Source organism: Sturnira hondurensis, unplaced genomic scaffold (assembly GCF_014824575.4).
Source record: "Sturnira hondurensis isolate 20B ecotype Veracruz unplaced genomic scaffold, ASM1482457v3 Scaffold0004271, whole genome shotgun sequence".
Classification (NCBI taxonomy): Eukaryota; Metazoa; Chordata; class Mammalia; order Chiroptera; family Phyllostomidae; genus Sturnira; species Sturnira hondurensis.
In genome coordinates this window covers 3,812,376-3,836,932 of record NW_028076902.1, presented here as the reverse complement: position 1 = coordinate 3,836,932, position 24,557 = coordinate 3,812,376, and the positions used below count along the sequence as shown (strand labels likewise).

The 24,557-nt window shown below is 44.4% G+C and overlaps 1 protein-coding gene across 2 annotated transcripts in view; it reads right to left on the bottom strand.

Annotated features, from left to right (window-relative positions):
- The window catches only part of RREB1 (ras responsive element binding protein 1), a 71,630-nt gene that overhangs the window by 22,563 nt on the left and 24,510 nt on the right, over positions 1 to 24,557 (bottom strand). For both annotated transcript variants that reach the window (XM_037045366.1, XM_037045367.1), the window contains exons 5-6: positions 18,353 to 18,497; positions 17,671 to 17,807 (exon numbers count right to left, since the gene is read on the bottom strand). In XM_037045366.1, coding sequence (XP_036901261.1) covers positions 17,671 to 17,807; positions 18,353 to 18,497 — 282 coding nt within the window. The remainder of the gene's footprint in view (positions 1 to 17,670; positions 17,808 to 18,352; positions 18,498 to 24,557) is intronic.

Below are 24,557 nucleotides of genomic sequence, written 5' to 3'. Positions count from 1 at the left end.
AGGGATCATTTCATAGGTTTTTCTCCCTCTCTCTGCTCAGTGGCTCCTGATCATAAAACATGTTTGAAAGTCAAAAAGCATAGAATTACGTATCTTGAGCAATCACAGCAACATCCCTGGTATGTGATCAGGATAAAATGATAATCAAATTCGCCCTGGCTGGTGTAGCTCAGTGGATTGAGCACAGGTCTGTGAACCAGAGGATCACAGTTCGATTCCCAGTCAGGGCACATGCCTGGGTTGCAGGCCAGTTCCCAGCAGGGGACCTACTAGAGGCAACCGTACATTGATGTTTCTCTCCCTCTCTCCTCTCCCTCTAAAGATAAATAAAATCTTTAAAAAATGATAATCAAATCCTTTAACTGAAATAGTAACAGGTGACGTTAATTCTGTCATTATTACCACCATTATCTGACAAATAACCGCAGCTTCCACCTATTACGCCCACACGACACACAGGGCACCCCACAGAGCAGCCTGCATGCTCTTGGCAGACCGATGGACGAGCAGCCTGACCTCCTTCTCACAGGTAAAAACACTCAGGCTGAGGTCACATAGCTTGTAAGAAGCAAAGACAAAATGTAAGGCCTGTTCATGCTCCCTCCACCACTTACTGTGAGGCTGTCTCCTCTTCCTGGAAACCCCCCACCAACGCAGTCCCTCTAAAGATCATTGCAAATCACTTTAGAGATGATGCCCCCTCCTCCTTCGTCTTAAAGGTCCTGGGACACACATGCACCAGAAACACCATTTACAAATATTTTTCCACTTTTCACACCTGTGTTGTCTTTCTTCTAGGTCTTCACTGAGAACCACCATGTTATACAATCACTAGGATATTATCAACATCCTCTGTACCAGTGATTTTCAACCATTCTTATCTCATGGCACACGCAAACTAATCACTAAAATTTTGCAGCACACCAAAAAATATTTGTTTGCTCATCTGACAAAAATATACCGAATTTTTTGGACTATAAGATGCACTGGACCATAAAATGCACCTAGGTTTTAGAGAAGGAAAATAGGAAAAAATGTGGTAAAATATTTAATAACATAAATAACACAGGGCATCCCACTCTGCCACAGTGAGCCAGGTAAGCTACATTTGGACTATAAGATGCGCCACCCTTTCCCCCAAAATATGGGGGGAGTGCATCTTATAGTTTGAAAAATATAGTAGGTATCATTTTGAATCATTCATACCACATGGCTATTGTTATGTTGGCTATTATAATTTTTTTATTTGACAATATAAGGAGAAAGAGGTCAGTGTCCCTGACTAAATAGTCAAGTACTGTATTAAAAATTCTTGTGGCACACCAGTTGAAAATCTAGTCCATCACTAGAGCTACACGGGGCTATCACCATGTGCCAAGCATCATTCAGCACTTCCATGGGTATGTGCATCTGTCCCACACAAAACCTCCAAGGCAGGTCCCATTATTGCTTTACAGAGAAAGGATGTGGGAATAAAGCAACACTGCATATACCTCAGTGGCAACTTTTTTTGCTTTGAAATTCTTCTTTGGAAATAAAGAGATAACGAAGTCACCTGTGAAGCAGCTAAGCTCATTTTCACCTGGTGATGAAAGAAAGAAGTGCCAAGTATGTGCAACTCTGCCTCCTCCATCACACACAGGCAGGACACGGCCAGTGTGGTCCTGCTGTACACCTGCCTCTCCTATCTCCACTGCCAACTCGCCTGCATCTTGCCACCAAGATTCCTGTCATCATCCAATTAAATTTAGAATACTGGGTTCCTCCAAACCACTCAAAATGAGAAACACCTTTTGAGGGAATTCTGCTCAAGCTCACCATCTGCTCTAGGGGAGAGATGGCTCCAAAGAGCCCCAAACACCTTTAGGCATTGACAGTTCTCACAGCAGTGGGCCCAGGCAAACCTCAAACCCCAGAAACCATTCCCTGCCCAAGTACCAAAGGGCAAAATCACAGACTGTGGGCCAGTTACGTAGGGAAGCAGAATGGTCGCAGCCACTCCAGGCTAGGCTCTTTCTGGCCAGAACACTGTCAAGTCCCAGGGAGCTGCCTCAAGTCCAGGGAGCTGCCACCCTCGCAGCCCCACAGCCACTCGGTCCTGTCCTACTGCCCTGGAAAGGGCACTTCCTCTCCTATCGCCCTTAGTCCTCCCAGGCTCAAGTTCAGTGACATGCTCCATGTGGCCACTAATCCCCATGCCACCATCTGCTGAAAGCTTTGTACTACATTGAAAGGATGAGAAAACATCTGAATTGGGGAAATTTAACACTAACCAGACATTAGATGATATTATGATATTACTGTTAATTTTTTAGATCAGCAAGTTTCAACTGGTATGCCACAAGAATTTTTAAAATAGACAATATCTGGCTATTTAGTCAGGGGCACTGACCTCTTTCCCTTACACCGTCAAATAAAAAAACTGACAACAAACAACACAATAATAGCCACGTGGTGTGAATGAATAAAAAATCTCATTAATAATGGTTAATGAGAGTGGGCTGACTTTTTGACTCTTTTTTTCCAGGTTTCAACAACATCCAAACCACTATTTGCAGGTGTGTGTGCTGGGGATCAATGTATAAAAACTGCAGAAGAGAAGGCCCTACACCGAGTCTCGCCGTAACATGGACAATGTGAAGGAGCCTATGTCTTCAGCAAATGCTCTGGACAGAGGGGCCGGGAGCCTGGAGGGAAGCACCCAGCCCAGGGCTCAGGTAGTCCCCATGGCATGGGATTTACGGGCTGGCAGAGTGAGCCACACCCAGTATGGGCTGGGTGGTCAAGCCTATGGGCCATCTGGTTTGGTACTTGCTATAACCCAGTCTGCCCTACAGGCACCCCCCATTTGAACTCTACACTGAAGCACACTTCTCAAATTCATAATTAGCACTGCCTACATACATTTTGTGTAGAACATTTTTAGTGTTTTAAATTAATTTTTACCAGTGCTGGGCACTATCCTGGATGCTGGGACTGCAACAAATACCTAAACTCATTTCATCCTAACGACCAGTGAGACAAACAGCATGTAATGATTGCGTGATCCTTCGATCATGCCTGAAAGCCAAGGCCTGTTCCTAAGCTCATCTTTCCCCTGTGAAAACTGCAGGGCTTACTTTGCCTTGCAGAGAGGAGCACATTAACCAAAGTCAGGTAAAGGTGGGGATGGGCTCATAGAAAATAATTCACGCACACCTTAAACACTTTACTTAACCTACAGTTAAATAAACTGAACACTGAGGACTAAGAAGGACTCCTGGTTTCTAACTGGGCAAATAAATAAATTAATTAATAAATTAGTGTAAGCAGAGCCTAGCAGCCATTTCTGCACAGGGGCTTTTCACACAAATTGCACATAGAAGAGAAGCCTCCTCCCTAAGCTGCCAGTCTCTGCACTGAACTGCCTGCCTGCACTGTGTTGTTGCAGCCAGAGCCAGCCCTTATTAGGGTTTCCTGGAATCGTATTTCAACCAATAGGACCAAGGCTTTCCCTAGCCAATCAGAGCTGCACAGGCCTGACCAATCAGAGCAGCTGCATTTTGAAAAATCAGGGACCAATGGAGAGGTCTCCTGTCTATATAAGGCAGCTCCCCTCTGGCTCTGGGAGCCATACCTTCCACAAAGACTGCCTTTCCTTGCCTTGAGCTAAAACATGGATTCCTCACTGTAGCAGAACAGACCTACACAGAGCAGAGCAGACCATCACCAGCTGCCTAGCTGAAGCGGGGCCTGGTCCTGGGGCTGTCTGCATCCCAGGCAGCCTCACAGCAAGCTGTTGCATAACAGTGCTGTTTTCACAGCCAAGCTGTATTCCTGTTGAGCTGTTTGCACTAAATAAAGTTTCCTTCTTCACCGCACCCCAAATTGGGGATTCCTGTTGGTGTTTGGATTGGCGCCAACAACCATCAGATGACAAAATACATTCAGTTGATCCTCATTATTTTTGGATTCTGTATTTGTGAATTTGCCTGTTCATTAAAATTTACTTGTAAACCCCAAATTAGTACTTGCAGCACTTTCTTGGTCATTCATGGATGTGCACAGTGCTGTGAAAAATTTGAGTTGTCCTAGGCATACTTTCCCAGCTGAGTTCAAATGAGGAGACACTCTGTCTTCTTGTTTCAGCTCCGACACTGTAAACAAGTGTCTTTCTTGCAGTCTATTTAGTGCCACAGTCTATTTATAGTGCTTTTTGTTGGTGATTCTGCTGTCTAAAATGGCCTCCAAGCATGGTGCTAAAGTGTTGTCTGGTTCCTATGTGCAAGAAGGCTGTGAAGTACCCTATGGAGAAAGTACCTGTTTTAGATAAGCTTCATTCAGGCATGAATTATAGTATGGTCAGTTCTGAGCTTAATGTTAATGAGTCAATAGTAGTTATTAATTAAGGTGTCTTTAAACAGAAACACACATAAAATGAGTGCTGTGACCCTGTTTACTTTAGGATCAATGGGTCAGTATTTCTGTGTTCACACTGCCTTTACAGGAAATAACCACAGTGAATAACAAGAACTGACTGTACACTCATCCACCCATTGTACGTGTGAGTCTACATCCACTGAGTGAACTTCCAGGTTGCCATTGCTGCATGAATCGTACTCATAACATCTTTGATTTCCAGCTTAGATTCCTTAAGGGAGAGCATGGACCTACATTTTTGCAAACCAAGCTAAACCAGAATCCTGTATTTTTATGATTATTTCTTGCGACTGTTTATAGGTGTCTTACCTACCCTAAGATGACACCAATTAAAAAAAGGGTCCAGTTTGGACTTCAAACAAGTCTGCCCAACTTAGGCTATTCTTTTCAAAAAAACATTTCAGTGATTTATATAAAATTCAATAAAATTACATCAAATAATTATAAGTATTACTGAAACATACAGGTTGGGAAGAAATAATATTGACTCTTAGAACATGCAAGTCAACTGCAAAAGGGTGCAGGCCTCAGAAGTGGGTTGCAAACTCTGTGCACTGTACACCTTATAATTAAAACATTTTTGACCATGCATCTCATATCTATTGGTTGTTTAACTGAGAAATGTCTGTATTATGTATGAGATATGCCAAGTCATTACAAAATATAAAAACAGAAAAATTTAAAGGGTGAGATAAGAGAGTTCCACTATTTTTTCTTGTACCTTAGAGATCTTTCTGAACACCCTCCACTTTTGAGACTACTGCACTAGTGCACAGCCTACTGGCCATGAGTATTTAGGGGGAGAGGCAACATAAGCAGGTTTTATAAAAAAAACAAAACAGATTAAACAGGGGCTTCCAGCCAAGATAGAGGTATAAGTAGATACACTGTGCTTCCTCACATAACCAAAAGAGGGACAACAACAAATTTAAAAACAAAAAACAACCAGAACTGCCAGAAAATTGAACTGTATAGAAGTCTGACAACCAAGGAGTTAAAGAGACATTCATTCACCAGTAGGAGGGGTGGAGATGGGCAGCTGGGGAGGAGAGGACTCTTGGCAAGGCGGCAGCTAGAGGACCTGGGCAAGCCAGGTGGAAGCTGACGGAGTGGGTGAGGTGGTGACTGGTGCACTGGGTGGTCCCACATTTGTGTGTAGATAAACTGGGAGGAACAACTGCCAAGTGAGACAGACCATGAAACCCAGGGTTTTTATGCAGGAAAATAAAGCCTCAAAACCTCTGACTGAAAAAACCTGAGAGCATTGTGGTGGTGGGAGAAACTCCCAGCCTCATAGAAGAATTCGTTGGAGAAACCCACAGGGTCCTAGAATGTACACAAACCCACCCACCTGGGAATCAGCACCAGAAGGGCCCAATTTGCTTGCGGGTAGAGAAGGAAGTGACTGAAAGCTGGCAGAGAGCTGAGCAAGAGGCACTGTTCCCTGTTGGACTCCTCCCCCACATACAGCACCAAGCACAGCCACGTGGGTTGCCCCACCTGGTGAATACCCAAGGCTCCGCCCCTTACTATGTAACAGGCAGGCTGAGACAAAAAAAAAAAAGTCCCAAATGAAAGAACACATCAAAGCTCCAGAAAAAATATAGCCAAGACATGGAGAGACAACCAACCTATCAGATGCCCAGTTCAAAATACTGGTAATCGGGATGTTCACAGAAATGGTTGAGTATGGTTACAAAATAGAGGAAAAAGTGAAGGCTATAAAAAGTGAAATAAAGGAAAATATACAGGGAACCAACAGTGAGAGGAAGGAAACCAATACTCAAATCAATGATTTGGACCAGAAGGAAGAAATCAATATTCAACCATAAAAGAATGAAGAAACAAGAATTCACAAAATGAGGAGAGGCTTAGGAACCTCTGGGACAACTTCGAATGTTCCAACATCAAAATCATAGGGGTGCCAGAGAAGAAGAGGAAAAGTAAGACATTGAAAGCTTATTTGAAAACATAATGAAGGAGAACTTCCCCAATCTGGCAAAGGAAACAGACTTCCAGGAAGCTCAGAGAGTCCCAAAGAAGTTGGACCCAAGGAGGAACACACCAAGGCACATCATAAGCACATTACCCAACATGAAAGATAAGGAGAGAATCTTAAAAGCAGCAGGAGAAAAGGAGACAGTTACCTCAAAGGAGTTCCCATTAGACACCCAACTGATTTCTCAAAAGAAACGTTGCAGGCAAGAAGGGGCTGGAAAGAAGTATTCCAAGAATTCATGAAAGGCAAAGACCTACAACCAAGATTGCTCTATCCAGCAAAGCTTTCATTCAGAATGGAAGGGCAGATAAAATGCTTCCCAGATAAGGTGAAATTAAAGGAGTTCATCATCACCAAGTCCTTATTACAAGAAATGAGAAGGGACTTATCTAAGAAAAAGAAGATAAAAAATATGAATAGTAAAATGACTTACAACTATTAATAACTGAACCTAAAAAATACAAAAACAAAAACAAACTAAGCAAACAACTAGAACAGGAACAGAATCACAGAAATAGAGATCACATGGAGGGTTATCAGAGGGGAGGGGCATGGAGGGATGGGGGAAAGGTACAGGGAATAAGAAGCATAAATGGTAAGCACAAAATACATAGGGGGAGGTTAAGAATAGTATAAGAAATGTAGGAGCCAACAAACTTATATGTATGACCCAAGGACATGAACTAAGGGGCAGGAGTGCAGGTGGGAGAGGGGTGCAGGATGGAGGGGAATAAAGGGAGGAAAAATGGGACAACTCTAATAGTATAATCAATAAAATATACTATAAAACGAAACAAAACAAAACACTGGAGGGTCCGTCTTAATAGGGCAATCAGAATTTACTGCACTTCTACTGTAACAATGAATTTTTAGTAAGACTAAGTTTTCATCACATGTCTATCTCTTCCTCTATTCTCTAATTTGGTTTATAATCTCTCTTGTTTCTGGCTTCTAGGACAGAGGTTCACACATACTAGGTGCTCAGTAAATAGGTAACAGTATAAATCAGTGTCAACCACAGTGCTGTGTCCTCTGTGGAAGGCACGTGTGGACTGGCAGGGGGATGGGCCCAGGGACCAGAGACACTGGGCAGGGAAGTTCAAATTGTGTGACCTTGCAGGACTTACTTCAGCTGCATTTTGTTGCTTGCTACGTAAAATTTCACAAACATTCCTGAAATAAGAATCCCCTCATGAACTTGTTCAGAAATCACAATCCGACTAAGGAGGACAGGCCTAGGAATCTGGATGTGAACAAGCACAGCAGGTGACTCATAGCTAGACAAGTTTGAAATACAAATTATAGTGAGAATTAAGTGAAAGGATCTTGAACCTATTAAGTGAAAGGCTCTTTTAACCTTAAGCTACAAGCCTATGAGAGCTTTCCCTTCCTTCTCTAAGCCTGTTTTCTTTCTCATCTGTAATATGGGGACCTTCAGAGCTCCTATGAATAACAGCTAACAAAATGACTGGAAAACTCCAAGGTGCTTTTGCAAATCTAACCATTATTTGATATTGTTAGGGACAGCAGCAACAAGAAGAAAAATCAGGAACCGCTTATTTCCTGGCAATCAGAGCAAAAGGAAAAACGGAGTTTTTATTTCAAAAGGATGTATTCTCTCTTTTCACTCTCAAGAACTTCATAATCATTTCTACTACTTCTGTTTAATCTTGAGGTTCCTGGGGAGAAATGCATGTTCTTCCTGGCCAGCTGTCTGTCCTACCTATAACACCTGCTTCCTTGTCACCCCCGCCGCCCCCCCCTGGAGCCACAGCTCACCAAGAGAAGCCTCACGCACTGAGAGCCTTCTAACAACATCTAAATAAGGCCCTAGATCTACAACTTCACCCCTCTGTTTCCACGCGATTTCAACCATGGGGCTCCCCTTTCACTTTTGAAGAGATATAGCATGTTATCTCACAAACAAGTTGCTTGAAAGCGGCAGAGAAAAAAATCTGCTTTGAAACCAAAAGCACTTCATGAGGCTGGTTAAAAGGAAGGAAAGAACACCCATAGAAAAACAATACCTCCCCTCTCACACTGGGCACCTGCAGACAGACCTTAAATAAAACCGGTGTGGAAACCCATCACCCAGAAACAGTTTGATCAGCCTTTGTCAGTCGGAGACACCCCAGTTCAACCAGCACCCCCCCCAGGGCCCCAGGAAGAATGCTCTGCAACTTTTTTTCTGAGCAGCTCTTCAAGGACAATGAAGGTCACTGTAAATCTGTAAGCGATGCTGCTGGACGCAGAGCCGGGGCGGGCACAGTTGCTGGGGTTTTTGGTAACCTTACTTGGGCCTGTCTTCATAAAGGTCACAGCCCTTGGGGTCAGGTGGTCCTCACAACTCTCCCCTAGTTTGGGGGATCTCTTGACTCTGCCAGAACTTGTGAATAACACAATTGCAAAATATGTCAGTGGAGGACTGTACTTAAGAGTCGGAGAGGGGAGCCCTGCAGGATGACTTGATTTTGCAAGTGATTCTGACCATGTGCCGGAGGGAAATTTTACAAACCTAAGAGGCTGTTTTCTGATTTTCTGGTAACAGAGATGGCCCTATGTGGGAAACCAAGGGTAACTTTTCCAAAATGGAAACTGACTTTGCTCTCAGTAGGACAAATGCATTTGGGAGAAAGTGTGTCTAGTTGTAGGATTTAAACAAATTAAAAAAAGTCCATCGACTCTTCTAAAACCCAAACTTGCTTCCTCTTTTTTAAAATCACACATGGAAATAGGTTACTCTAAGGAAAACAAAAATTCATCAGTGGAAAACCTGCAAAGGACAATTTGAGTAAAGGTGAGATTCCATAAACATGAATGAAAGCTACTGTGGGCATTCAGCTCGTCCTCAACCTACAAAAGGATGGTCCAAAGTGAACCATCCAAATCATCTGCTCACGTCAACAATGCTCTCTGTCCCCCAAGGAGTTCAGCAGAGCCTTCTTCACCCAGAAAGCTCCCGAGTTCCAGCACATGTTAGCAAGTGCTTCTACAAGAGTATGAAAATTTAGAATACTGAAATAGATTTTAGTTCCCCCACGCCCCCACATGCAATATACCAGGCCTGGTCCTGCCTCTTGCAGGGCGGCCCCCTCGAGGTGGTCCCGGTGACTGGGGCAGGGGATCCAGCAGCTCTGTTGGGGCGGGTGGAAATGAGAAGCTAGACTTTTGGGGGCATGCACAGTTGAGCTCTCTTGAATAGCAGAGGGGAAAAGCAGCTGCCTTCAACTTACCTTGGCTCTTCCTCAGTGCCACTTGTAATGTCACTGAAGAGGCACGGGTAGGTGTGAAAAACACCTAGGAGAGGGTGAGTGGGGGTCTGGGGGCAGGGGAGTGCTCCCAGGGAAGCATGGGTGGTGAGCCCACTTTCACTGTTGCCCCGGGTATGGCAGGATGAGGTGGGGGGTTGGGGGGAGAGGGGTAGCGGGTGTGTGTGTGCGCGCCCGTGTGTGCTGTCAATGCTGGGGGCTGGAGGAAGGTGTCTGATCAGAAAGAGCCTTTAGCGTATACTTGAGCCTTTCTTGTCCCTTCTCTTTTGGAAATCCAACAAAACAAACAAAATCCCATAGCACACGGGCTCTGAACTTAACATTGGCTGGGCTAGAAAGCACAATGTTACCATGGTAAAGAAGTCTGACTCCCACAAGAATGGTGAACTGCCATGGTCCTGAAGCCACAGAGGGGCCTAACCTGCCAGCCGGGGGCTGAACCTCCGCTTCTGGCTGCTGTAGGCAGAGGGATGGCAAGGTGAGGTTGGAGTTAAGCCACAGCCGTTAGGCCAAAAAAAACAAAACAAAACTCTTCTTTGTCAGCTTAAGGTTAGTCCTTTCAATTCTCAAAGGACTTCATTGCAAATTAGTGATGCTCTTGTCATAGCCAGATCCATGACTAGTCTTTAAAAAAAAGTTAAAATTTTAAACTCACTGAATTGAGAATGATCATGTACCACAGCTTGCCTAATGAGGTGCCCTGATACCTGTTTTTAATTTCCTTTTCTTTTTTTCTAAGAAAACAGCATAATTCTGGGCTGGGGTAGAAATGCAGTGTGACAGGCATGCTACTCTAGTGTGGGCATTCTGCATGAGTGAGGTAGAGAAACCCTGGTAGAGCCAGCAGTTCTGATGGCTCACAGTAGGACTAACAGGAATAATTGTCACCAGTAAAGGTATCAGCCCTGATAAGCCCTATCAAGCTTCCAAACCACATTCCCAAACCACATTCCCAAAACAGTAAAAATGGGCGGGAGCATGTTTACACATCAAAGATTAAGAGTCAGGCCTGAAGGCAAATTCATCAGCAATGGGGTTTATAGAAGTGGAAAACAAGGCCACCAAAACGCACCAAATAGCTTTTTTTTTTTGTCCTGGCTGGTGTGTCTTGGTGGACTGAGTGCTGGCCGGCAAATAGAAAGGTTGCAGGTTCGATTTCCAGTCAGAGCACATGCCTGGGTTGTGGGCCAGGTCCTAAGGTGGGGGTGTGTGAGAGGCAACCGATCCATGTATCTTTCACACATTGATGTTTCTCTCCCTTTCTCCCTCCCTTCCCCTCTCTCTAAAAATAAACATAAAATCTTTTTTAAAAGCCTAAACGATATATATATTGTTGTATGTATGTATGTATGTATATATATATACACACACACACACACACACACATACATACACCTGTAGCTAAACAATTTTGGGATTAGCTCCTCCCAGTGCTTATTACAGTAACATTTTATTTATCTGGTGACCTTAATCCTCCACAACAAGATGAAAACCTCCAAGTCAACAAAAAGCTTCAGAACAGCCCAAAGCAATAAACTTTGGGTGCTTGACTATGATATCATTCTATCAAGTCTACCATTGTGGCAGTTTAGGGTCAGACAAATGACACCAGATAAGGTCAAATTCAAGGAGTTCATCATCACCCAGCCCTTATTATATGAAATGTTAAAGGGACTTATCTAAGAAAAAGAAGATAAAAAATATGAACAGTGAAAGGACAGCAAACTCACAGTTATTAACAACCAAACTTAAAACCAAAGCAAACTAAGAGGACAGCTAGATCAGGAGTGGAACCACAGAAATGGAGATCACATGGAGGGTTAGCAACAGGGGAGTGGGAGGAGAAGGGGGGAGAAGGTACAGAGAATAAGTAGCATAGACAGTAGGTAGAAAATAGATAGGGGGAGGGCAAGAATAGTAGGGGAAATATAGAATCTAAAGAACTTGTGACACATGGACATAAACGAAAAGGGAGGGGGAATCGTGGGGGAGGGGTGTGCAGGGTGGAGGAGAATGAAGGGGGGAATAGGACAACTGTAATGGCATAATCAATAAAATAAATTTAAATAAATAAAGTCTGCTAAAAAAAAGAAAAGAAAGGGTGAAAAAAATAATTTCCCCTATGCCAAATGTATTTTCAAAAGAATGCTTTGGCAAATTTCAAACATCAGTGTACACACTTCTTTAGAATCTCAGGTTTTTCCAACAATTTAAGGAAAATGATGTGCAGTGCTTGTCTTTAAAGGTTATCAAGTCCCTTCAAACTCCTAAATATCTGGCTTTCAACACAGATGGATTACAAAATTTTGGTAGGTAGGACTCAAATCAAATGAAATAGCTACTCAGTTTTCCCAATCTTTACAAAAGCAAAATTAGATAAAAGCAGCTCTTTATAACAATAAAGTCTTAAAGGACGACCTGCTTTCATGTTTTCTGTGAAGTAAACAGTACTTGGGCCAAGTCCGGGAACTGGACTCTTCCATTTATTTCACGGGAATGGGGTGCCCAAAAAGTGGCATAAAACCCTAGATGTAAATGTTGTAAGGTTTAAAATATTAAAAAGGACACATTCTAAATAACAGTATCAAAGGTACATGTTTATTCAGCATCTTTAGTCTAAGGCCTGTCATTTGTCCCCTTTCCTGTCACAACAGTCCTGAATTCCATTTTGCAGATGGTGAAACTGAGTCTCAACTCACTGAGACCACAGAGCTAACAGGCAGTGAGGATGGAGCTAAGGGCATAATTCCTTCCTGCCACCCTGCTAACGCTGTCTATTCAGAGGACAGTAATGTGCGCAGATGTCCAGCTCCTTCTACAACCCATGCCACATTCTTGATTCCTGGACCCTGGGCAGGGGCTGCACTGGGGGCATTTCTGAGCACTAACAACCCCAAGCAGCCAGCACGCCCAGCTCCCGTCGTCAGAATCTTGTAAAATATCTTGGTAGGAAAGCTGATGCTCACCCTGGCCAATTCCCTGAGATACTGGATTTCTTGCTCATTACAGTGTTTTAATGAACAGACTGATGTTCCTTTTTAAAAGGGATTTCATGCTTCATTTTTCCTGCTCTGTCTCTAGAGGCAAGTAGGGCTAAGTGCAAACAACCTCTCCTCGGAGCCCTGCCCAGCTCAGACATTCCTCTGCCCTCCACCCCTTCCTCCCCTCCAGTCCCGTCCCAGCTGAGAACTGACATCCGACAGCTGCACTAATCTCTCTCAGTTGCTGAGAGCAAGAGTGCGGGCCCTGGAACAGGGCCCTGGCCAGCGGTGGGCAGCAGCCCGCCCTCCCCATGCCCAGGAATCCGCCAGGCTGCACGCCGCGTCCTGACATGCTGCACGGACTGTTCAACCAAACCAGCGTGGCATGATGCCCAGGCAGGTCTAGGGCTGGGGTGAGCCTAGAAGCTGGTGGCTGTCCCTGCCTGGAACAGCCAGGTGACAGAGAAGATCCTTGGGCAGGGTGAAGAGGGGGCAGTCCTGACAAAGGTGTGTCCAGCTACCAGGCCCACTGAGAAGAAGGGGGAGAAGGGAAGTGTCCTCCTCTCCACCCTCAGCCACTGGCATCACTTTAAATCTGCTCCCACCTGGCCGAGCCTCAGTCCCCTGAGAATCAAATACAAGACGCTGACAAGTATCCCGCGATCCCCTTTCCCTATTTTTAGAATGGCATTTAAAAGGTATGGGACCAATGCTGTGTGAGTTAGTCCAAGGGTCTTCCTGCAGATCACAGTGTGCGCGCGCGCGCATGTGTGTGCAGTGAAGGGAACTGAACTCTTTCGAACACTTGAGAATCCCCCTGTCAGAGCCCACCTGGGTTCCCTGTATACTAACTTCTGACAGATTTACAGGCATTGCATTCAAATGTGAAGTCACCTCACAGACAACCAAGACCCTAATTCAATCAGATGGAGGAGGGCTCTGCTGGTGGAAATGCAGGGAGCACATCTGACACAAATGCTGAGGGAAGCTTTAGACTAGCAGGATGGGACTCCCTCTGCTTGAACAATGGGCACTGTGTCCCCTGGACTCTGAATTCACCCACCTTGCTTTGTTTTACTGCCCGTTTATACTTGTTTTCTGACTGGCTCTTAAGGGCCCTGTCTCAAACATCACTATTATATTCTCAAGTCTAGTCAATTGCCTGACACATAATAAACATTACATCATTTGCTGAAATGACTTAAAAATTATTTATTACCTCATCTCCTTCAATCAAGAAGCCATGTAAAATTAAGCAATAACTACTGCCAAGTTTTGCCTCCATCTGCAGTCACACTGCCATGGTGACCACCCAGCTACACCTGTCCAGGCCCAGCCTCAGTCAGCCTGAGATAAGTCAGTCCGACACAAGACCAGAAGCTTCCAAAGCAAAGCCGCTCGCTGCCTTGGAGCCTTCCCTGCCATGGGCTTGGCCCAGACCGCGCCTGCGAGGTGGGCTGCTGAGCACTTGCCACTTGCTTGTGCAAACTGAGAAGGGCTGCGATCACACCACATACCCTGGACTTTAGTCAAGACTTAGCACATGAATAGGAATGTAAAACGTATCACTGACAATTTCTGTATTGAACCTACGTTGACATTACATTTTGGACATTGGTATAATCAACAAAACATGATCAATTTCATCATCTGTTCCTTTTAATTTTTTTTAATGTGGCTCCTAGATTAGCCCTGGCTGGGTAGCTCAGTTGGTTAGAGCATCACTCCCACAGGCCAAGGTTGCAGGTTTGATCCCCAGCCAGGGCGCACACAAGAATCAACCAATGAATGCATAAGCAGGTGAACCAACAAATCAATGTTTCTCTCTCTCTCTAATCAATAAAAAATTTTTTAAATATGGCTACTAGCAAATTTACAATGACGTGTGAGGCTGTTATCCTGTGTGGGTTGGCACTGACCTGCACTTCCCTCCCAGCTAACTTTATTCATGGCAGTGTATGACCTGCTACTCTGTTCTATTCTTACAACCAAGCAAGACATTCAACACCCTGAAACATCCGCACACAGGGATGTCCTTTTTGTATCCACCTGCTCGCTGAACACTCTTGTCCATCACCTCTGATTCCACATGCCAGGTCTCAATAAGCCCTGTGCTTCTCCTTGTCTGGGGAGCTGTACAGAGAGGTGGATTTACTGCTGGTCATGCCAGGGCCCAGGCAACAACTGACAGGCGCTAGAATTGCTACAAGTGGCTTTGTGTCTTCCTGTTGTTCTTTGCTGACACTTCATTAATTTGAAACACAGGAGAATGGAGGACAACAGCCTCAGCGTTTACATGTGTTTGGATTTCCAACACTTTTTATTAAGGAACAGCGGGCATCTTGCCAGCTTTTGGGGGCGGGGGGTTAGGGGAAGGAGAGAAGAGAAGCCAACAGCTGTTTTGAGTTACAAACTTTCTGCCTAAACTGGTAGTATCTATCCCACTGTGGTTCCGCTGCCTTTGGGGTTTGCAAATGGAGCTGGTGCCTATTTTAGCTCTGGGTTAACAAGCAGTTTCTCCCACCAGCTACTGTCACAGTTCACTGCCTGGCTGGGCCCCACTGGCTCCTGCCTGCTCCATGGCCTCCTCTGAGAGTAGGCTATTATGCGGAAAGTCAGGGCAGTCAGGAGAAAAGGGAAATTAACTATGTTCTGTAATCAGCTCCTTTTGGTTTCCAGACACAAGCCTCACCCCACCTAGCAACAGCCACTAGACAGGGGATGGCCTCATTGTCCCCCACAATGGAAACCAGGCAGCCCCTTCTTGTGGCCACTGCCAGGCACTGTGGGTGCAGCACCCAGCAGTTCCATGGGAGGGAGGCCTGCTGGGAAAAGCAAGTCCCTGCCAGGCTATGAAACTTCTTCAGTCAACCCATTACCAAACACAGAGCATTACTACTGAGAAGGCAAAGAAACCAGGCAGAACTTGAGTTTCAACATCACAGCCCACTGGTGGCCCTGGAGGCCTTGGAAACATGGTGAGTGAATTACCCACCAAACTGTACAGAATGGAACAACCTGTGTCCAGTGAGATTCCCTTCTCCACCCTCTCTGAGTAGCAAGCACAGCCTACCCCTGGGGAAGCAGTTTGTCTAGAAGGCTCCATTCCAGGAGAGCTCGCACCCTCATGCAGGCAGGCCGGCCTTTAAGAAGGGGACACCTGGTCTTTGTCTCTCAGTGCTATATACTGTGCTATGCAGGCTCCAAACACCCAGAAACCTCTACAGAGTCAAATTATTTTCCCTGTGAGGCAGAATTATCTAGAAGCGGGCAAGTGCATGGTTCCCAATGACATGTGAGCACAGATTAAAAAAGCATGAAGTGAAATAAAGTCGTATGAAGGAACTCGGAGACTAGCAGTGTGTTTACCTCACAGTGACAGGAGTTGAGCATCCCACGGGCTATTCCTGCCTCTGCCCACAACTCGCCATGTGAGGCTCATCTGTTTGCTCAGGTCCTCAGTCTAGAGAACTATCTCAATATTCACCACCCACCACAAACCCACATCCAGGGATGCTGTGGATGTTAATGAAGCCATGAACTCAAGTTCCCCAATCTCTCAGAACTACAGGACCTGTAAGACAGTGCACCAGACGCTTTTTCTTGGTAAACAAAGAACTGTTAAGAGACAGGTTTCAGAACCACAGAAATTAAGGCCTGAAAAAGAACAGCAGGATTATCTGGTCCAGCTCTCCTTCAAGGTTCACAAGCAGCTGGTCAAGGTCCCATGTGAGCAGAGACAGTACTAGGATCTGGGGTCCTGACAAGCAGCCCTTGCCCACTCCCACACATTATGCAATTTCCCAAGATGGGGGAGTTATGTAAAGACATTTTATAGCACTTCAACTGCTCAGCAGTTTAAACTCATCATAAATCCTTTCACCCCAATGGAAAAATGTCAAGCTAATGTGACTTAAGATAATGATATTAGACACAGCTTTAAGTTATTGTGCAATTAATTAGGCTTTTCCCTCAACACAGAAGTCTTCAGCTTGCTCAGACCCTTTCACTCCTAAGTCTAAACCAAACATATGCCTTCGGGAAGGAAATCTGGTCCACATATCAGTGAGTCACATGCGTAAGCAGATGCCCAGGGTTCTACACTCCCAAACTGTCTTCTGCAACCCAACACTGCAGTCACATATGTGCTCGCCTCCGCCCTGGGTGACCCTGGAGGACATGTCACTTTGCAGCCTCACACTGCACTAGTGGCTCTCAATGGTGCCTTGTTCATTTCAATGCTCAACAACGGTGGCATGGCCGTTTAAAAATGGTAGTTCTATTGGAAAAGCTTCTAAGCCTACCTGCTCACTAAGAACACAAGGCTTTCTGCCTGATGTAAAAAGTTCTCAGAGAAGGTAGGGATAAAAGCTGAGTTCCATGCCCCCCATAGCCTCAAGTTCTGTTGGGCAGTCCTTACCATCTGTGTTTTTGCATGGGAAGGCTGAGGATCAGAAAAACCAGAGCCAGCAAAGAGCTGAAACTGAGGCTGGACCAGCAGAACAATCACTTCCCTTTAGGTGGAATGCCTTGCCTGAAGTAGAACTTGGTGTCAACCCAAAAGGCATTCTCAGTGTTCTGTGTCACCAGTCCAGTCCAGTGTAAACACCTACGGTTCCTATCCTTGCCACATACTCTTGAACCACTAACAATTACTGGATTGCAACACCTTTTGCAAAGACTGTGTCTGTTGCCTAAAAGCCCCATGAGAGGAGACCTCCTGTGTACAGGGGGCTCATAGTGACAGCTTGGGCTTGCCAGGGGTGAAGGAAGCAGAGTGAACCTCAGTGAACACATTCTGTGGCTACAGCCACCTCCTGTTGCACACCTTTCAGCCTGACTTCATACACCATTCTTATTGGCCTTACTAATGTCCTCATATCCAAGTTAGATGATTTCAGCCCAGTATGCAGTAATGACAAAAAGGAAATGTCATCTACTAGAAAAAACAGGAATGGAAACAGTTTTCCAGAGTGCAGGTACATCCCACCCTTTCTCCTACCTTAGTGGGTTATCTGAGTGGGTCTCCATGTGGGTCTCCAGTCCATACTTGCAAACAAACTCCTTGAAACATACTGGGCAGTGAAATACTTCATCAGCCTTCGTCTTCAAGTCACCTGAGTGCCCACCTTCTACCATCTTAGGGGAAAGGAAAAAGTGAAGTCATGAAAGAGGCTTCCCCAATGGGGTTGCTTCTGAAAGAAGTTTACTCAATCCAGAGGCTATCTAAAAGGAACGGGATACCAGCTCCTAGGTATCTAGGATCCTACTGACCGGACCTTCATTTATGCAACGAACACTCACTAAAAATGCCATCTACCCTCTCTCATCCATTCAACACATACTTACAGAGCACCCAGTATCTGACTGGCACTGGGAATCACAAAGTGAAGACAAAAGAGTCTCTAACATATATGAAGCCCCCATTATAGTCAGGAAAAAAAGAGAAGTAGAGAAGCAACAGAACAAGCTCTTCATTTCATCAGTGGGCTCAGCCAGGGGCCTCCACAGAGAAATGCATGGGCACTTTTTTTTTTCTGTAGACACCTTACAAAACAGTGGGGGAAACAGGCCAAAAGCTTAGGGAGTATGGCTGCCAAGACCCCAAACTGCGAAAACAAAGACTAGGAGTATTTCGACCTAGAGTCCCGTGGTTGGGCACATCCAGGCTAGGAGCAAAGGACCTTTTTAGCAGGAGCTGGGTCTTCTTTCTCTGACTCAGCATCGTGACTGAATTTCCTTTTGGAGGACAGCCGCCTGCGCTTCAGCGGGGACGGAGGGGCTGCAGCTGTGGCACTGTTAGGGTCCTTCTCATGGATCTTCATGTGTCTGGAAAACACACACACACAATGTGATTTAGCAAAACATTGAGTTCATTTATTCCTTTTAAATTTTTACATTTTATATTTAGGTGTTCATAAATTTTCTTAAGAGATATGAAGTATAATTTATACAGTGACTGCTCTCCTTTAAAAACCTATAACTTCCTTTAACCCTCTTACATCTTTTGCAAGTGCAATTCAAAAATGTCACTTAATACTTTGTTGTCTGTTGGGAGACATTCATGAAATTCACTGGCACTAATGAGATAAAAGACCCATTCTTCTTATCAGGCAAAATGTATTCAGCTAGCCAAAAAGTTCATTTGTTTTTTCCCATAAGATGGCTCTAGTAATGCTTAGTTGTCTTTAATGTCATTCAAAACAATTTCGTTAGATAGTATGGTAACAGCTATCACATCAACATGCATTAAAAAAAAACTTATTAGGACTTCTGGTCAAGATGGCAGCACAGGGAGACAAGCCTCACCTCCTTGCACAACCACATCAAAATTACAACTAAAGTATGGAACCACCATCACTCAGAACCGTCAGATCAAGTTGAATGGAAGTCTTACAACTATGGAATTAAGGAAAGCACATCCACCCAGACTGGTAGGAAGAGTGTAGATATGGAGCACATTCATCCCACAACCACGTGTGGTGGGCAAAAATTTGGAAGGTATATCTTGGGAGTGAACAGTCCCAGTCCCACACCAGCCCCCCCAGGCCAGGGTTCCAGTGCCAGGAAAATAAATTCCCCACAACTTCTGGCTGCAAAAATCAGTGGGAATTCAGTCAGTGGAAGAAGCTGCTGGAGCCCCAAGGAGTTCTTAAAGAGCCCACACATGGACTCACCTACTAAGACTCACTCCCTCTGAGCTCTAACACCAGGGTAGAAGCTTGAAAGGCACCAGTGGTATACAGGGAGGAACTGAAGTATCTGGCATCAAGACGAGCAGAGGCCATTGTCCCTTTTCTAAACCCTCCTCCCTCCTTGTATTTGAGATTCCATCAACCTGGCTGACACTGTTTGACCTGACTTGGAGATCCCCAGAGAATATTTCCCATCCAATTTACAGGCCCACCCAAGCTACTTTTCCATATGAATGGTTGGTCCTGGCTCAACTGCTTCCTAAATCCTATCAAACAAGCAACAGCTGTCCTCAGTGAGCCCCAGGCCTGGCATTAGCAGCAACCAGCCTAGATTCACAGCTTGTCTTTGCCTGGGAATCTCCAAGCCCAGCACAAGTAGCAGCCATCTCCGATTGTTTTACAGCTCAGGCAGGGTGCCCCAGGAAAAACAAAAGTGGTGACTGACGTTGGCCTACAGCACCCGGAAAAATCCCAGGATCAGCCCACCGAGTGGACAGCTACAGACCAGTCTTGTACCACCACCCTGACCCTGCACAGCTGATCCTCCACAGAGGGCAGTAGTTGGTGGTCAGTGGTCACAGCCAGTCCATGCAACTGACTGGCCTGGGTAAATCCTTTGCATTGATTTGCCTATAGTAATCAAGGCTCCACTACAAGAAGAGGGTGTACTCAGCCCACACAAAGGGTGCACCTTGAAAACCCAGCTTGGGTGATAGGGGAGGCTGTGCCAATGGACCTCATAGGACATCTACTGTATTAGGCCACACTACCAAGTCACGAAGTCAAAGCAACTCTACCTAATACATAGAAACAAAGACAGGGACGTTGCCAAAACAAGACAACAAAGAAACACAGCCTGAATGAAAGAACATATCAAAACTCCAGAAAAAGAGCTAAACAAAATGGAGATAAGCAATCTATCAGAGGCCGAGTTCAAAACACTGGTTATAAGGATAAAACATTGCTCAAGAACTTAGTGAGGGCCTCAACAGCATAAAAACATCCAGTCAGAAACGAAGGACACACTAATTGAAACAAAGAACAATTTACAGAGAAATAACAGTAGAGGGATAAAGCTGAGAATCAAATCAATGATTTGGAACATAAGGAAGCCAACAACAACCAATCAGAACAACAAGAAGTAAAAAGAACCCCCCAAAACGAGAATAGTATAAACAGCTTCTGGTAAAACTATGAATTGTACTTGAAAAAAACAATGGAAGAAAACTTCCCTAATTTGAGGAAGGAAATAAACATACAAGTTTGCAAGTCTAGGAAGCACAGAGAGTCCCAAACAAGATGGATGCAAAGAGGCCCACTCTAAAATACATCATAATTAAAATGCCAAAGGTTAAAGATAAAGAGAGAATCTTAAAAGCAGCAAGAGCTTTGGCTGGTGAGTGTTTGCCTGTGAACAGAAAGGTCACTAGTTCCCAGGCAGGGCACATTCCTAAATTGTGGGCCAGGTCCCCATTTGGAGGTATGTAAGAGGCAACCAATTGATGTGTCTCTTGCACATTGGTGTTTCTCTGCCTCTCTCTTCTCCATCTCTTCCCCTCTGTCTAAAGATAAATAAATTTAAGAGAAAAGAAGTTAGTTACCTACAGGGGAGTTCCCATAAGACTATCAGCTGATTTGTTAAAAGCAACTTCACAGGCCAGAAGGAATTGGCAAGAAATATTCAAAGTCATGAACAATGGAGACCTAATGCCAAGACTGCTCTACCAGCAAAGCTATCATTTAGAATCAAAGGGCAGATAAAGTGAGAAAAAGGAGTGCATATTATTATACGAAATGCTAGAGACTTACTTAAGAGAAAGATCAAAATTATGAACAGTAAAATGGCAAAAAATATGTATGTAACAACAATTGAATCTTTAGATTGTTTTTTAAAACAAACTAAGCAATCGAGAACAGAAAGCAAACCAAGAGAATCATGGATACAGAGAGCTTTTCGATGGTTGTCAGGTGGGAGAGAACTGTGGGGAGAATGGGTGAAGAGGTGAGGGGATTAAAAAGTACAAATAAGTAGTTACAGAACAGCCATGGGGATGTAAAGTACAACAAAGGAAATGGAGTAGCCAAAGAACTTATATTCACGACCCAGGAACATGAACAATGGTAGGGGCATTGCCAGAGAGAGTGGGTAGTGACTGGTGGAGGAGGGCAAAGGGGAAAAATTCAGGACAACTGTAATACCATAATCAATAAAGTATAATAAAAAATGAAAATATCAAAACTGGTGAATTTTTGTGTAGCTGTTTTAATATAAAGATAGAAGAGCCCTGGCTGGTGTACCTCAGTGGATTGAGTGCAGGCCTGAGAACCAGAGGATTGGGGTTCGATTCCCAGTCAGGGCACACGCCTGGGTTGCAGGCCAGTTCCCAGCAGGGGACACACAAGAGGCAACCATACATTGATATTTCTCTCCCTCTCTCCTTCCCTTCTCCTCTGAAGATAAATAAATAAAATCTTTAAAAATATATTTTAAAAAAGATAGAAGAAAAAGTGACATTTTAGCATATTATGCTTTATTATTTCAAGAAAAGCAAAAATGCAAAAAACAGATTTGTGCAGTGGATGGAGAAGGTGCTGTGACTAATCAAAGATGTCAAAAGTGATTTGTGAAGTTTCGTGCTGGAGAGTTCTCGCTGGACAACGCTTCATGGTTGGGTAGACCAATGGAAGTTGACAGCAATCAAATTGGGACCAATCAACATTATATTATTCAGGAAAGAGCCAACACACTCAAAATATCCAAATCAATTAAATTACTGATGAAAATAAAAAATGTGTTCTACTTCATGGAAAAATCATAGAGTTTTTGGCCAACCCAATACTACAAGGTCTGGCACAAATAATGCCATTTATGACATTTTAGGTGAAATATTCAGGTTAAAACTATAAATTATTACAGCTATATTACTACCCTACCAACCACAATCAAGCAGGCAGTTACTTCTGCCAGACCCTATATTTTTAGAACACATAATTCTATAGAATAAAGAATTCCCAGATACCACTAGTTCATAAAATAAGTAATCACTCTGTATTTGCCCCCGTAACTCACCTCACCTCTACCAGTACTGTGCGTTCTCTCTCCTCTGCCTTCCGGAAAAACGTTGGGGAACAAATCTGAGAAGTGCTGACTGAAACAATATCTGGGTTGCTTGTTAAGACCCCAAAACCCTTCCGTGTTGTCCATGTAGTATTACATGGATTAACAGCTCATGGAAAGACTGGGACAATAAAATCAGTAGGTTACATGCTACAACCCTGCTATGAGACTAGGAATATGTATATATATTATAGTAAAGAGTTTTACGGGTTCCAAAAAGAGAGTTTTATGGATACCTTGATTTAGCTCAACAAGTTCTAAAACAAACATCCTAAGAACAAGGTCCCCAGACGTATAGAGAAAGAAAAAAAATGACATTACAGATAGTCATCTCCATTTCCTTGCTTTGTGACATAAAACGTTTAGTTTTCCTGATGACAGTAATCAGCAGCATCATCGTCTTTGACTGGGGTTACACTGCCAAATGTTAGAAGGTAGCCACGGCTTTTTAGAAATAACTTTTACAAGATTATTGTACTGGAGTTCTTAGGAATGGGAAAAACAACCAAGTTTTCATAAACTATCCTGTCACACTTGTAAAAAGAAGCTCAGCTCTGGCTGGTGTGGCTCAGTGGACTGATTGCTGACCTGTGAACCAAAGGGTCGCTGGTTTGATTCACAGTTAGGGTACATGCCTGGGGCGCAGGCCATGTCTCCAGAAGGGAGCATGCATGAGGCAACCACACACTGATGTTTTTCTCCCTCCTTTTCCCTTTCTCTAAAAACAAACAAACAAAATCTTTAAAAAAGTTCTTTAAAAAAAAGTTCAGCTGATTTTCTGCTGGGCCATCTTCAGAGGAGACCGGATGAAGATGAAAAGGCAAAGAAGCTGGTGAACCAGAAGCAGCAGCAATACAGGCTCTCAGGCCACCGTCTGTCTCAATGCCAGCTAAGGTAGAGTGCCCTTCCCTCACATAGCCCTGCCCTGCAATACCTGGGAGTCCTTGTCGCTGAGCGCGTGCACGTTAACATGCTGACCCCCCGTTTCGGTTCACAGACACACTCTAGAAGATGAGCCCCTGCCTAAAGGGCACCAGCCCAACCTTCCACGGCAGGTTAGATCTGGCCTAACCCTTGAGGAAATGGGCCTCAGAGAAGAAGGCTGAGGTCAAATCTCTGTCCTCCTGGGGGGAATTGGTGTGGTGGGGCAGAAAGATCCAGTGGGACAGAACAGAGAAGAATCCCAACCACAATGCCCACATCCACAGAATTCTTGCTTAGACTTGGAAAGGATGCTTTATCATTAGCTCCAGGTCACCTAAAGCCTCGGGAAAGTTGATGAAAACAAATACCCTTATTCTAGGTACTTGCTATGTTCTAAGGTTACTTATGGAGATCATCCATGTTGAAGGGAAAAAGAAAGGCTGGCAAGTTTCTTCTGCCATTGAATGTATGGCACACTCCAACTTTAGAAAGGGAAACGATTTTTTTCATTGCATCTAAGAATTGAGGAAGCATGCTAATACTAAGGGATGCAAATTAGTATGAAACCTACCCTTTCAATAAATAACTTGAATACCCTTTTCAACAGTCAGTAGGTTATCTGTGCAGATGAACATGAGGCTACAATAACCTGTGAGAATACTGCAAAGCAGAGGTTGTCAGCTGTTCACTAGCTCATGTCAAGTTGCACCTTTTCTATCACATGATACTACTACTTGCAAAATGATATTTGACTACCTAGTTATTAGGATTTAAGACAAGTTGTTTCCACAGAGAGAGGAACAAGAGGGACTAGGGCTAGCATTCAGTGTCTGGTGGGAAACTGACACAGATTATTATTTACATTTCACAGATGAGGCTGTTGAGGTGTGGAGACACTGACACACCCAGGGCCTCACGACTGGGACGGGATGGACCTCAGGGTGCCACCGACTTGAGTCCGTGCCTCCCCTCCAGACTGCCTCCCCAGGCCAAGCCTCTGGATCTGTGTTCTGGATGATGGGCTACAATCTTAGGGCTGGAATATGAGCCAGGAAACTTCCTTTTTGAGCGACTGTTGCCCAGGGCCTAGCAGCTGATAGCAAACACTAACAAAAGTCAACAGGGAGTGAGATATCAAGTCCAAGGTCAGGC